General features: G+C 32.4%; 1 protein-coding gene across 1 annotated transcript; it reads right to left on the bottom strand.

The window, feature by feature from the left end:
• Positions 1-6,920: 6,920 nt before the first annotated feature.
• On the bottom strand, positions 6,921-9,769 carry LOC106691874 (uncharacterized). The gene is made up of 4 exons (XM_014437777.2): positions 9,742-9,769; positions 7,564-8,275; positions 7,132-7,484; positions 6,921-7,024 (listed from the first exon to the last, which is right to left on the bottom strand). Exons 1-3 carry the CDS (start codon positions 9,751-9,753, stop codon positions 7,147-7,149), a joined length of 1,062 nt encoding a protein of 353 aa, XP_014293263.1. The 5' UTR covers positions 9,754-9,769; the 3' UTR covers positions 6,921-7,024; positions 7,132-7,146.
• Between the last annotated feature and the right edge of the window lie 4,137 nt (positions 9,770-13,906).

Raw genomic sequence — 13,906 nt, 5'->3', positions numbered from 1 at the left:
CCGTATCCATAACTTCCACCGTACAGGCCTGATCCCAATCCTATTCCGCCACCAAAAACTCCTCTTTTTTCTGGTTTCTTCTTTTGTTCTACTTCTGCCAAAGAACAGGCAATTAACCCGCAAAAGAAGAGTACACCCTGTAATGATTATGATGTTTTAATAATTTTGTAGTAATCAGAACATTTGTAATATTTTTATATGTTTTCATTATTTATTGTACAATGATTTATTTACCAAGCATCCATTTGTATGTCATCACAACTTAATTATTAGTCTCATTTGCGCATTCTATTGTGGGTTTGGACTTTGTCAGGCAAACACTTTCAGACTAGAAACAATTGTTTTTATGATATAGATATTAGATTGAAAATACAATTTCCGTGTCCTGTGCTCTTCTTAACATGGGTGGACTGTGTATTCCGGTTTAAGTGGTGAAGTTATGTTTATAGTTTTTTATGTTAGTTATATATGTTTTTTTTTTTTTTTGGAATAGGAAACATTAAGAGTTTTGTTTTTCTAGTGTTATTAAAATGTGTATCTAATATTATTAGAAAACCCTATATTAACAAAAATGTATTTATTTATAAGTTGTAGTTTTAATTAATTATTCTAGCTCATCTATGCTGTTTCTTGTTACATTTTTAAAGAAACAAATTAGTTTATGATTCTTTAAACTTTAAAATTTATATCATATGAATTTTCTATGATAGTGAGGAATTTTACTTACTAACGGATTCATGCTGTTCCTGGATGAAGTTGTTCCAACGTCTGATTCTGGAGGAGGCAATTTGGCTGTATATATATCTGGGCCGGGCTCCTGACATTTAACACGGCCTGTAGGCCTCCCCCTCTTGCTGACCATCCTCCCCTTACATAAAGCTAACAGGTAATAATTATATAAAAGTCTTCCCTTGTGTGAATCTTAGGGAGAATTTGAATTCGGATAGTATTGAATGAAGTGAAGCGAGAAGAAAATTGCAGCTAAGAGAACAAGACACCATTTCTTGCGTAGAGATGCATAAATACAAAATTGATGTATACACGGCAAATCACATCGGCTATAAAAACCAGTATTTAGATGCAAAGATCAACAATGTCAAGATAAACAGGTACAACGAGATAAATAATGAAAGAAGAGAAATACATATTGTTAATTAATTAGTTGTGTTTAATTTTAAAAATACATACCGTTAAAATATATTGTCAATAATTAATATTTAGTTACATTCATTTTTATTGGAAGGGCAGAAATCAGTAATCCTCTGTAAATTAGAGTCGTCTGGAGGATTTCATATATTGTTTAAAATTTGACCTTGATTTTGGTCTGTAGTGGATAGGAAATATCTATGGCGATATCTAATTGTGAAATTGTAAAATCAATAATGAATGGTAAAGACACTCACAAATCGACCAAAGAGGTTGATTCAGAGAGACCAAGATTACTTTTTAGGACATTAAATATATTATGAGATCTATAATATTTACATTGAAACGAGTCTGTACAGAATAAAGAAAGAAAGAGAAATCTGTGATCTCTTAAACGGTTTCCAAGATTTTCATTATAGATATACCAAATTATAGGAAATAATAATTACAAGAACTTATATCCTCTTCACATTAGCAATTGAATTATGGTTATACAGATAATTTCATGTGTGAAATTCCTATTAACTTCACCGTAAAATTGTCTATGAATTTTAGAGTAATTTATAGGACAACACAATGTGAACACCCGTTTGCCAATGGAAATACCACGTAGTTTCTTTTCGTTTGTAGCTGCATGCACACTTGCATATATTATTTAGTGGGTGATGAAGAAGATGGTGAGGGTTGCGGTCAAAAGGGAAACAAAATTAGTTAACAACTATTTATATTCCGACGTTTCGTCCCACTTTGTAGTGCTACATCAGAGCTAAAAAGATACAAAAAACACTAAGAACATGTTGACATTGTAAGGTAATAAGGTACAAAAATGTAAATTAAGAAAATAAATACAATTAAAAGAAGATGAGAGATAAAATAGTATTAATATAAAATAAATAATGATAAGAATATTAAAAAATACGGACCACCCACCTGTTCATTAGTCATTTATTATTATTAGTTTTACTTTTATTTATCCTTTCTCGATCTTTATTTAATCTATTCTTACTTCTTTCTTTTTCATCTTTTATTTTGTTAAATTTTCTTTTCTCAAACATGCTTTTCTATTTTGCATGATATTGCATCTCCTGTACATTTTTAACATTACAGTTTACGTAATTTCTTTATATTATTATTATTATTATTTATTTTAGATTAATAGTATTTAATTTTTCTCTTCTTTAGTTTGTATTTAATTTTCTTAATTTACCTTTTCGTTTGCTGACATCCCAGCAACTCCTAACACTATCCTTACCACGTATGCTGATGACACATGTGTGCTCACAGTTAGTAATAACCCTTTGATTGCACCCCAAACTCTCCAGTCCCATATCACAATCCTCGAAGAATGGTGTCGAAATTGGAGGATAAAAATAAATCCCAACAAATCCCATCAAATCACATTTACTCTTCGTCGTAAACCTGCCGACTGCCCTACAGTATACTTTAATAATGTGGCTCTTACCCCTGTAGAACAGATTCGTTATCTTGTACTACATCTTGACAAACGACTAACCTGGAATCCTCACACAAGACTGAAAAGACAGGAAACTGCACGCAGATTCCGACTATTACAGCACTTACTAGACAAACGGTCTAAACTTCCAACTCATTACAAAAGACTGATCTACATGACAATAATAAGGCCCATCTGGACATACGGAGTTGAGCTTTGGGGCTCCACTAAACCTTCGTATTCCTCTCGTATCCAATCTTTACAATCCAAAATCCTTCGTAAAATCCTCAATGCTCCTTATTTTGTTACTAATAAAACCATCCATAAAGACCTAAATGTTCCTTATGTAACCGATCTAGTCCGAACCCGATATTATTCCTTCCATAATAAACTCCCTAACCACCCAAACCCACTAGTTTCTAACCTTGCTTCCTCTTCCATTCCTGGCAATCCTCCGAGGCGCCTGAAAAGAAGATGTCCTCGTGACCTTATATTGTAAACTGTTTTAGAGTTCTACTACTGGGTAGTTTCTCTACATCCTGTATCATATCATTATGTCATTATGATCAAATTTACTTGTTATATTTTTTATACAGTTGTAAATATCAATAAATAAATAAAAAAAAAAAAAAAAAAAACCTTTTCGTTTCTGATTATCTTACAATGTAAAAACGTTCTTAGTATCTTTTTGGCCCTGATGAGCTCTATAAAGTGGGGTGAAACGTCGTAAAATAAATAGTAGTTAACTATTTTTGTTTTTTCTTTAACCGCAACCCTCACCATCTTCTTCATTATTTGAAATTATACGGTCAAATATTTATTTATGTAATATTTGGTGGATAGTTTGTTTTTTTTTTAAGTTATTTAGTGCTGAAAGCTGGAAAGAACCCTCTGCCGGAGATGTAACTAGGTTTGATGAGAAACATTAAATTATGTACAATATGTAATTACTGTAGTGTGTTGTTACCCAGTCGTATGACATCCCACAACTGGAAATGATAGTATTGCAAAAAAGACATGATGATGTGATAAATAAACATTTTAATATTTTTATTAATTATAAATAAGTAAATCTCTTTTTTTTTTTTTTTTAGTGGTCTCACTAGGGTCTTACTTATGAAACATAAACTAAACTGTTTAATTGCTCCATACATTGTTATTATAATAGCTTTTATTAAATCATTATTTACAATAATTCTCTCTAAAAATATGATTTTATAAATAAATCAAATAGTGACAAAGGACTCACATAAGTTCATTGGAGAAAAATGAAAATTATTTTTCAAAAAGCTATAATTTAATGTAAGGACATAAAGTAGGGCGATGTTAATAAGGCTTTGAGGATCTTTCCTACCCTGCTACCTCCCAGGAAGGGGGATGGGGTAACTGTGTGCTACAAGCTATCCACGGTAACTCGGCTCGAGAGAGCTTAGGAACGTGAAGGAGAGGACGGAGAAATATGTCTTAATAATAATAATAAAACTTTATTTATTCTGGAACGAGTTTCTTTAGAATAATACAGAGAAATCAATAGATGAGTGCTGAGGAGACTCAGAGATACTTAAACAAAAAATACAAGAAATATTATAAAAAATAATAATAGGTCACTTCCTCACTTTTATCAGTTGAACAATAAAAAAATGAGTAGATAAAAAAGAGGAAAGAAAACGATGTAAAAATAATTAAGAATGATATAATAGTTAACATACATATTACAATTATATACACATTACAATTATATTAATTTACATCTTTATGGGGTCTGAATGGATAAGAAATGATTGAACAGGCGGGATTTTAAGGTAGGGAGGGTATTGGAGCGACTGATGTTGGAAGGGATGGAGTTCCAAAAGGATGAGGCTCGGATAATTAACGATCTATCGAAAGCAGCGGTTCTGTGGGCCCTTGTGTATAAATCTGAAGACCGGGAACGGGTATTGCGGGAACGAATAGAGGATTTGAATTGAAGGAGCTCGGAGATGTATGATGGATGGCGGAATTAGATGACTTGGAAGATGAAGGATGCCAGGAAATACTTACGACGGCAGGAAAGATAAAACCACTTCAATTCTGCATAAAACGAGAAACAGAGGCGTCCCTTGGGATCCCGAAGATGAATCGTACACAGCAATTTATCAAACGTTTTAATTTCGTCTCAAGATCCCCAGAGACTCCCCCATATACTGTACAGCAATAGTCAAAATGAGGAAATATTAGCTAAGTGACCAGGAGCCTACGAGTTTCAAATGGAAATAGGTGGCGGAGGTAATTTAAACGTTTTAAAGTTGAAAAGGTACGGCGGGAGTATACAAGGCTACATGGCTTTTCCAGGAAAGTGTTTGATCAATGTTTATAATATCTTATTGACCACGTTTGGCGTCTCCTCCGTCTTCGACAGAGTTTGGTGGTCCCGTGTAGTCCAGTGGTTGCTGAGCCCTGAAACCTCCAGTAATCTATACTCCCTCGTAAGTAGACATCTCAATAACAGGAGTGTCAGGATCAGGGGTAACTACTACAAGGTCGAAAGAAAAATCGAAAGAGGGTGTCCGCAAGGTTTAGTTCTAGGACCTCTGCTCTATGGAAGCAAATATTCGATGTCCATATGAGGCGGCGCAGGTGCTGGCCGGAGCGATGTCCATGGACCTCATTCTCAGGGTGGTTGTCCTCAAATATGAAGTAAGGAGGTAGGGACTGGAAGAGCTACCGGAGGAACTCCGAGAGAGGATCTGTGAGACTCCAAACTTTTGGAAGAAAATTCTGCGGTAGGACGCAATAGAGTAGTGGGATAGACGGTAGCAAGCCAGAAGACTGCTACTTTGAGAAAAATTTTCCCTACCGTCCTTTCTAGATTGAAATGAGCCTTCCCAGACTATTGGGTCTCACAGGACACGGAGGGTTCCGGAGAAAGCTGCAGAGCTTTGGAAAGAACATCGACCCCCTGGTGCCCCACGTGCGTAGTTACTGAAACAGTAGAACACCTTGTAGTAGATTGTTCCGCCATGGAAGGACACCGAATCAGGCTGTCGAGAAAGACCGGGATTTTCACCCTCACCGAGTCGGACTTCCTGCGTTTGATGCATATGATAAGGTAACTTATATATGATTCAGTTATGTCGACCAGTTGGTCCGGAAATTGATGAAACCAAAACTGTTGAATGAGTGTCAAACGCCAGACAAAGGTGGTTAAGAAAAATGTTAAGATTTATTAATAACGATAAAACCGAACTATAAGAAAATTATATTTTTATTTCTATTAATGAAAAATACCCTACCGTTTATTTTATATTATTATTGATGTTTGTTTCCTAGTTGAAACTGATTCTCAATTAACCTACCTACTTATGTCTAGCCTTTAATCCTCGTATAATCATATCAAATTAATAATTATTCCATTAGGCCAATGTATATTGTAGAAATTGTTAAAGCATGTCTAGGTGGTTGAAAGTTGAAAAATGTTTGAAGGAGCTATAAATTTTTAAAAAGATTTACAAAAATAGAAAAAAAAATTATCAATAACTAGGAACAAAAATTGACAATGTATATTGTTGTAGAAACTGTTTAGTAAGCAATCGACCTAATTTAATTTCTTGATCTCACTATAGCAGATACAAAACGTTATTTCTATTTTTCTCTAAAAAAAAAATATGACACAACAAGAATATAGAATTAATCCCCTGCTATTTCAAAATAATTCCTTGCCACAAATTCATAGCAATTTGTTCTTCATTTTTTTCTTTTCTCTTACTTAATTTTAATATTAATTTTCTCATATAGCCATTATATTCTTATATTACTTAAACTATGCATATCTTTCAAAACTATTTATGTATGCGGATGTTACTTATTTTCTAATCATTCTGTATATCCTTTTATTCATTGGTTGTTATCTTGATTTTTTCTTAGCCCTGTTGAAAGAATTGAAATTCTGGCCTAAACCTTGGCACTAATAAATACGTTTTTACTTATTTGTGCTCTCCATTGACCGCACCCCCAACTTATGTCTAGCCAATAGTCCTCATTATTTCATTTCAAATTAATAATTATTCTATTTGACCAATTTAAATTGTTGTAGAAACTGTTTAGTAAGCAATCGACCTAATTTAATTTCTTGATCTCACTAGAACAGATCTAAAACGTTATTTCTATTTTTCTTTTTAAAAAAAAAAAATATGACAATCTCCTTAGAATTAATTCCCTGCTAAATCAAAATAATTCCTTGTCACAAATTCATAGCTAGTTGGAAGTTAGAAAAAGGTATAGAGGAGCTTTAAATTTAAAAACAAAATTTACAAAAGTAAAAACATTTATTAACAACTAAGTACAAAAAGTAACATCAACAATCAACAATAGCTACCTAACAACAAAAAAATTTTAAAAATTGGTTTCAGTTTGCTGAGTATGAATTGACTAAAAACAGCACTCCACCTGAAAAAATAAAGAAGTTGAGATTTTTTGTTTGTGAAACAAAACAAGCATAGAAAAAGGTTGAGTTCTATTAAATTCAAAGCTTAAATATTGATCATCACAATTACCTTGTAAGTGGTCATTTAGTGTCCAAGAGCAGCGTGAGCGGCGGCTTTGTGGGCCAGTAAAGAACTACCCAGCCCAGAGCTTATGCCACCAGCGTACAGTCCAGAGCTGAGGCCGCTGCCATAGAGTCCACTGCTGTACATGCCACCGCCGTACAGGCTGGAGCCTCCAGAGACGATTCCAGATCCTACTCCATAGCCTGCGCCAAGTCCATAACCGGAGCCCAAACCATAGCTGGAACCAAGACCGACTCCGGAACCAAGGCCGATTCCAGAACCAAGACCGATTCCAGAACCAAGACCGACTCCGGAACCAAGGCCGATACCGGAACCAAGACCGATGCCGGAACCAACAGCTATTATCATATAAAAAGTAAGTAAAGTAGAGAATTCCTTAAAAGTTATATAACGTGATTCATACGGGCTATCTCTTACCGATTGGAGCAGCACCAACTGAGATGGGTACAGGCTGAGGTACTGGAACAGGAACGTTAGTGACCACAGGTACTGGCACTGGAGATGGCACTGGAACTGGTACAGGTCTAGATACTGGAACTGATACTGGATGTGGAACTGGAACAGGTACTGGCCTTTCGACTGGTACTGGATAAGGCCTTTCTACAGGTACTGGAATAGGGCGGCTGACTGGAACGGGCACTGGCCTATCGACTGGAACTGGGACTGGGCGAGAAACTGGAACAGGAACTGGCCGATCAACAGGAACACTAACAGGATGAGGTACTGGAACTGCCTCAACTCTATTTTGAACAGTAGTGGGGGTAGAAATAATGCCTCCACCATAACCAAGTCCAGATCCTAAACCTAGGCCTGAACCCAACCCGATTCCAGAACCCAATCCAACACCAGAACTCAGGCCTACACCTGAACCGAGGCCAACTCCTGAAGCCAGTCCTATTCCAGATCCAATTCCAGAGAGGCCAATTCCTGACCCATATCCTAGTCCTAGCCCAGATCCATAGCCATATCCACCTCCATAGCCATAGCCTCCGCCGTATCCATAACTTCCACCGTACAGGCCTGATCCCAATCCTATTCCGCCACCAAAAACTCCTCTTTTTTCTGGTTTCTTCTTTTGCTCTACTTCTGCCAAAGAGCAGGCAAGTAAGCCGCAAAAGAAGAGTACACCCTGTAATGATTATGATGTTTTAATAATTTTGTAGTAATCAGAACATTTACAATATTTTTTATATGTTTTCACTAATTATTGTACAATGGTTTATTTATCAAGCATCCATTTTTATGTCATCTCAACTTAATAATTAGTTATTCTGATTTGTGCATTCTATTGGGGGTATGAACTTAGGCAAACACTTACACATATCCGACTTTGATGAAACATATAGAATTTAATTGAAAAAATATTCTCCTATAAATATGTCCTATCTTAATTATGGGGTATGCTATCTAATACTACTTGGTAATTTATATTCAATATCACATAACCCATAATACTATTGACATCTCCTTGATGAATTTAGTAAATATGTAAAAACTAGAATTAATCCATCTGGTTCTAATTAAATTTTAAAATAATTTTAGGTGGGAACGTTGAAAAAAAAACTAAATACAAGTGACATTATAGTGAATTTATTGACTCCTAATTTATTAGTATATTTAATCATTCCTAAGGTATAGTATTTTTATCCTTGTTTGACTTTTTAACATTATGCCTTAAAATGAAATACAAAGTTGAGAGGTCTGACTGATTTGTCGAACAGAGCTCTCGGTGTTTCACTTTTGAGGTCGATGGACTTGAAGAGTCCCAGAGTATTTCCTTTCATCATGGTGAGGGCATCGGTAACACAGTGTTTCACGTGCGTATGTGCTTGTTAAGGTTTGTCATTTTGCCAATCGATTGTAGCATTATTTCCTTTTGATCTACGACAAAACTAGAATAAACCAAGTAGGGTAACAAAAGATAAGGAAAAACAGACTTGAATACAGGAAAATATGTAGATATTACCCATATCAAAAGGAGAGACAGATATATCAAATGTCCAAAACACTCGACCCATTGGAATATACTGTACTACAGTAACAGTCTTTCTGTTATTTTCTAAGGTTTTGAGTAGTCAATTTTTCTCTATTTTTTTTTACAATGTACTTTTTTTAATGTAATTTGGAACAGTAACTTTTTTTGTTTTAAGAGAAATTGAATTCAGTAGATATTCATTTAAGGAAAGAATATGGCACACTGTACTCAGAGCATAAGCAATCATTTCAACGATATAGAGAACGTTTTGAAAATACTACTTCCGGATCCTGTGTTTTTCTTAAGATAGGTAATTTTTCTTATGGTTATTGCTTAAAGAATCCTTATCTCTATTGTTTCTTTGAAAACTAAACCAGCAACTTCACAGTTTATATGGCACAATTAATTTAAACTTTACAAATGAGTATCTTTTTGTTAACATGGGTTAATTAAACAAAACATTACTGATTTGAGAAGTTTGAATGAATTGTGTCAATTAATCTGTGAATTGCTGGTTTAGTTTTCAAAGAAACAAAAAAATGCAGAATTCTTTAAACTGTAAATTATATTGACATTTATATCACAGGATTTATCCTATGATAGTGAGGAATTTTACTTACTAACGGATTCATGCTGTTCCTTGATGAAGTTGTCCCAACGTTTGATGCTCGAGGAGGCAATTTGACTTTATATATATCTGGACCGGGCTCCTGACATTTAACACCACCCGTGGACCTCCCCCACTTGCTGACTATCATCCACTTACATAAAGCTAACAGGTATTAATTATATAAATGTCTTCCCTTGTGTGAATCTTTACGCCAATTTGAATAGGGGAATTTTGAATTTAATATGGAAATAAGGAAATTGTAGCAAAGAGAGCAAAATTATATTTATTTAGTAAAGCTGCCTAAATATAAGATAAATCTATACACAGGAAATTATATATGTTTTATATACATATAAACAAGTTAAAAATAGAGAGAAAGATATAGATTGATAAAGAAAGATATAATTTATTAATTAATTAGTGTTGATCAAATTAATTGGATTGCAACATGACGCGATGAACTAACCAATCATATTACTCATTTGGTAGCAAACATGTATAGACACTTTTTTTTTTTAAATGTCAACAATAATTATTATTTAGTTTAATTAATTTTTATTATACTAGAAGCAGTACTCCTATATTAAAGAGGGATTGATTTTTAACATTATTTAAAATTTGGAATTTTTTCCATGGAAGTGAATATTTATGGCGACATCCAATAAATGTTAAATTGTAAAGTTAATTATTGTATTACAAATTTTAGTCAAAATCGATTCGGAAGGATTAAGGTTCAATATAATTTCGTTTTCGAGATATCCGGTTCAAAATAAAAGTATATATAGATATACCTTTAATTTGAATTACAGTCAGAATTTGATAAGTTAAATCAGAACCTAAGAAATAGTTAATACATCTCCGTGTCCCTTGTAACGTGGACTGATAAAAAGTCCAGCCCTTTTCAGAAATATTCTTTCTGAACTTTTCTAGTACACAGAGCTACAACCAAAAATTTGATTTAATATTTATCGCGTGCTAAAACTGAAAATGGATTCCTTTTACACCCATTACTTACAGACTTTTTTTAGCAAATTCGTGATAGGTAATGCCAGTTTTGTTGCCCTAAAATAAAGAAAATCTTTTGTAGCACTCCAGGTGCTCAACCGATCAATTTCAAATTCATACTTTATCAAAAAGAACGATGAGATCTACAATACCTACATAATATATCGGACTCTACTAGTTTTTAATTTGATAAATTAGACAATAAATTTTAAATTGTTAAAATAAATTTATCAAGGAGCATTGTGCTAACAAAATCTTTTTCACGAGTGAGAAAATTTCAACTGTCCTTTTTTTTATGTGAACTATTATACGTAAATAACAAGGTTTAGCTAATTTAGAAAACCAAAATGGGGGGATTAAGTAAAAAAAAAAAATATTGAAATTTAATGTTAAAAATAGTTATAAAATTGAAATATTTGTAACTGTACATTCATATACATACAACCATCAAATTTGGTTTTAGTAAATGATGGATTGATACAGGCTTATGGAGAAACTACCCATTGTTAGCACTCTAATGACGTTTTTACATTAGCATATCTCGTGACTTTCTTCTTTTCAGGCACCTCGGAAGATTGTAAGGAATTAACATTATAATCGAAATATAAATTCATATTCTGCATCCTAAAAAACATACATACAAGTATCCAACAAAATATAAACATTTAAAATTTTTACCCTGACTGGAGAGATAACTATGTTCTCACATTGCTCTAAATCACTTCGATACCTTTAAATCAACTCGCGTATACACCATACACAAATGTTTTGATGACGTTGGAAAGTCAAGTTTTCTTTCATTCTGATGACGATAATAGCATCTTTTGGATTACTACTAGTGGACTTACTATCACTTAGTAGAGCCAAAAACGTACCGTTTGATGCAACAATGGCTTGAAGTAGATAGAGTACTCCAGAGGTTATGTAAGATTTTCTCGATTTTTGTGGAAAAATTGATACAAGATAAATTAGAAAACAGAGTTCATTTTCGGTTTCACCGCCCTCAAAAAAACAAACAAAAAAACAATTTAAATTATAAAATCAAGTTCTATTTTGTAGACTTGTCCATTTTAACTTATTCAAAGGTGTTTAATATTCGATGTAAAGATATATAATGTTATTGTAATGCTATTGTTATAATATTATAATGTTATAATGTTACAATGTTATGTTACAATATAATATTACAATATTATAATATTATTGTTCATATTTACAATATCATCGATATTTTCATTTCGAAGAATTTATTTATTTTGATTTAGGTGGTAATTATTATGAATATTCTGGATATAACTACTTATCTGTGAATAAAAGATGTTGTTATGCCATACAATCATCACCTCGACATTTTAAATACTAAATGAATGTTGGTAATAACTCCTCCAGAACTTATTTTTTATCATTTATCATTACAAGTAATTGTAATGTATTTATTTCAATTATTTGTATCTTTCTACTCTACCTTTAGTTCAAAAATTTAAACACAATAGTGTAAAATTAATATATATAAATATATACACACACACATCAGTATTGTCATGTCTGTTTAACCTATTGTCTTGAACAGCCCTTAAGGAGCTCTGCAAAATGAGGCGAAACGTCGGACAAGAAATAGTTGAAAACTATAATAAATAGTTCTTTTTTGACCGCAACCCTGACCATCTTCTTCATAATTTATTTTTATCTGGGAACTTTCGAGAATACCATATCCACTTTCACATCTATAATTTAATCTCTTTTAATTTTTTTTTTATAAAAACACAAACATCTTATGATCCTCATCACTAACTTTGTTTCTTTTTCTTTGCGGTTTTGGCTCTCAGGACATTTTCAAGGAGACACTAAAATATTCATATTATTTACTTACAATTCACTCAACACGTAACACTGTATTTCTGCTATAAAGCTTAACATTTGCTTAACAAGTTATTAAAACTAAATTCATCCTATTACTGGCTTATTGGCCCAATCACTTATCTTTTAAAACAAATATATTTATCAATTATTATTATAAAGTTTCATTCAATAATTTTTTCTTTCGGTGATAATGCATTTCCCTTTTTAATATCTACAATTTAATAATATATATATATATATTAAATAAAACTTTATACAGGCTTATTATTAATAAAAAAAAAACTTACTTAAAAAACATCAGGAATATATTGAATGTATTGACTACCTTAGATTCATTTTTTATATATGGAATACGATTATACAATAGTAATTCATTCAAACACTCTCCCCCTAAAGTCTTAGATTAAACTTTGATTTCTGATCCTTTTGTAAAACTATTCGTTGATAAAACTTCATTTTTCATTACCATAAATTTAAAGTTTGTTGTATATTTCAAAATTTGTGACACACCCAATACTACTGGGAAAAAGTAGGTAGGTTAAAAAAAATTCTTAAAAGCTTATTTATTTGTTTGATTGATTGTTTGAAGTGGTTTTAAAAAAAAATAGATAGATTATATATAATTACAGAAAGGTTTATTTAAAATGAGGATGAAAAATTCACAAAATAGTGGAGGCCGAATGTTGAAACGAAATTAATTTATTGAAAACGGAACGATAATATAGCATTACCACAAAAAATCCATCATGACCCAGAAATCTCATCCAAAGTTACGACCAAAGCTTTGACATTTCCTCATCGACACTTTACCATCTTCCATCTTATGTAATCTAATCCTTAATTATGTAAAACTCGTCCACAAGAAAGTCATATTTATTTCTTTGCGTAAATATTTCTATAGATTTATTTAGAAAGTCAAAAACCCCAATAATTTTGGGCGATAAAGTTAGGTATAGCAGCTCTGAGTGTATTGTCAATAAAATCAGAACGGACTATAAATAAATCTTTGTTTTATGATTCTTATGATAAGATTTTTTTCCACTCTTAAATGAAATCTAGAGTACAGATAGATGGCTTCATGAGTACGATGACCAGAATGATTCACTGCTTTGTTTTAATAATGGAATATTTGCCAAAAAAAATCAAAAATATTAATAATAAATAATTTGAATTGGAAGTATTTCAAGAATAGTACTGTACACTGGAATTATTATACAAAGTACAGTCTATGAAACAACTTACGGAATATCGAAAATTAAAAAAAAAAAATTGTATGATGTGTTGCTATTAAAGAAAAATAGTAATGTGTT

Source organism: Halyomorpha halys, unplaced genomic scaffold (genome assembly GCF_000696795.3).
Source record: "Halyomorpha halys isolate HHAL.00 unplaced genomic scaffold, Hhal_1.1 Scaffold4077.1, whole genome shotgun sequence".
Taxonomy (NCBI): domain Eukaryota; kingdom Metazoa; phylum Arthropoda; class Insecta; order Hemiptera; family Pentatomidae; genus Halyomorpha; species Halyomorpha halys.
The sequence above is the reverse complement of the archived record's forward strand: the minus strand, read 5'-3'. Positions and strand labels throughout refer to the sequence as shown.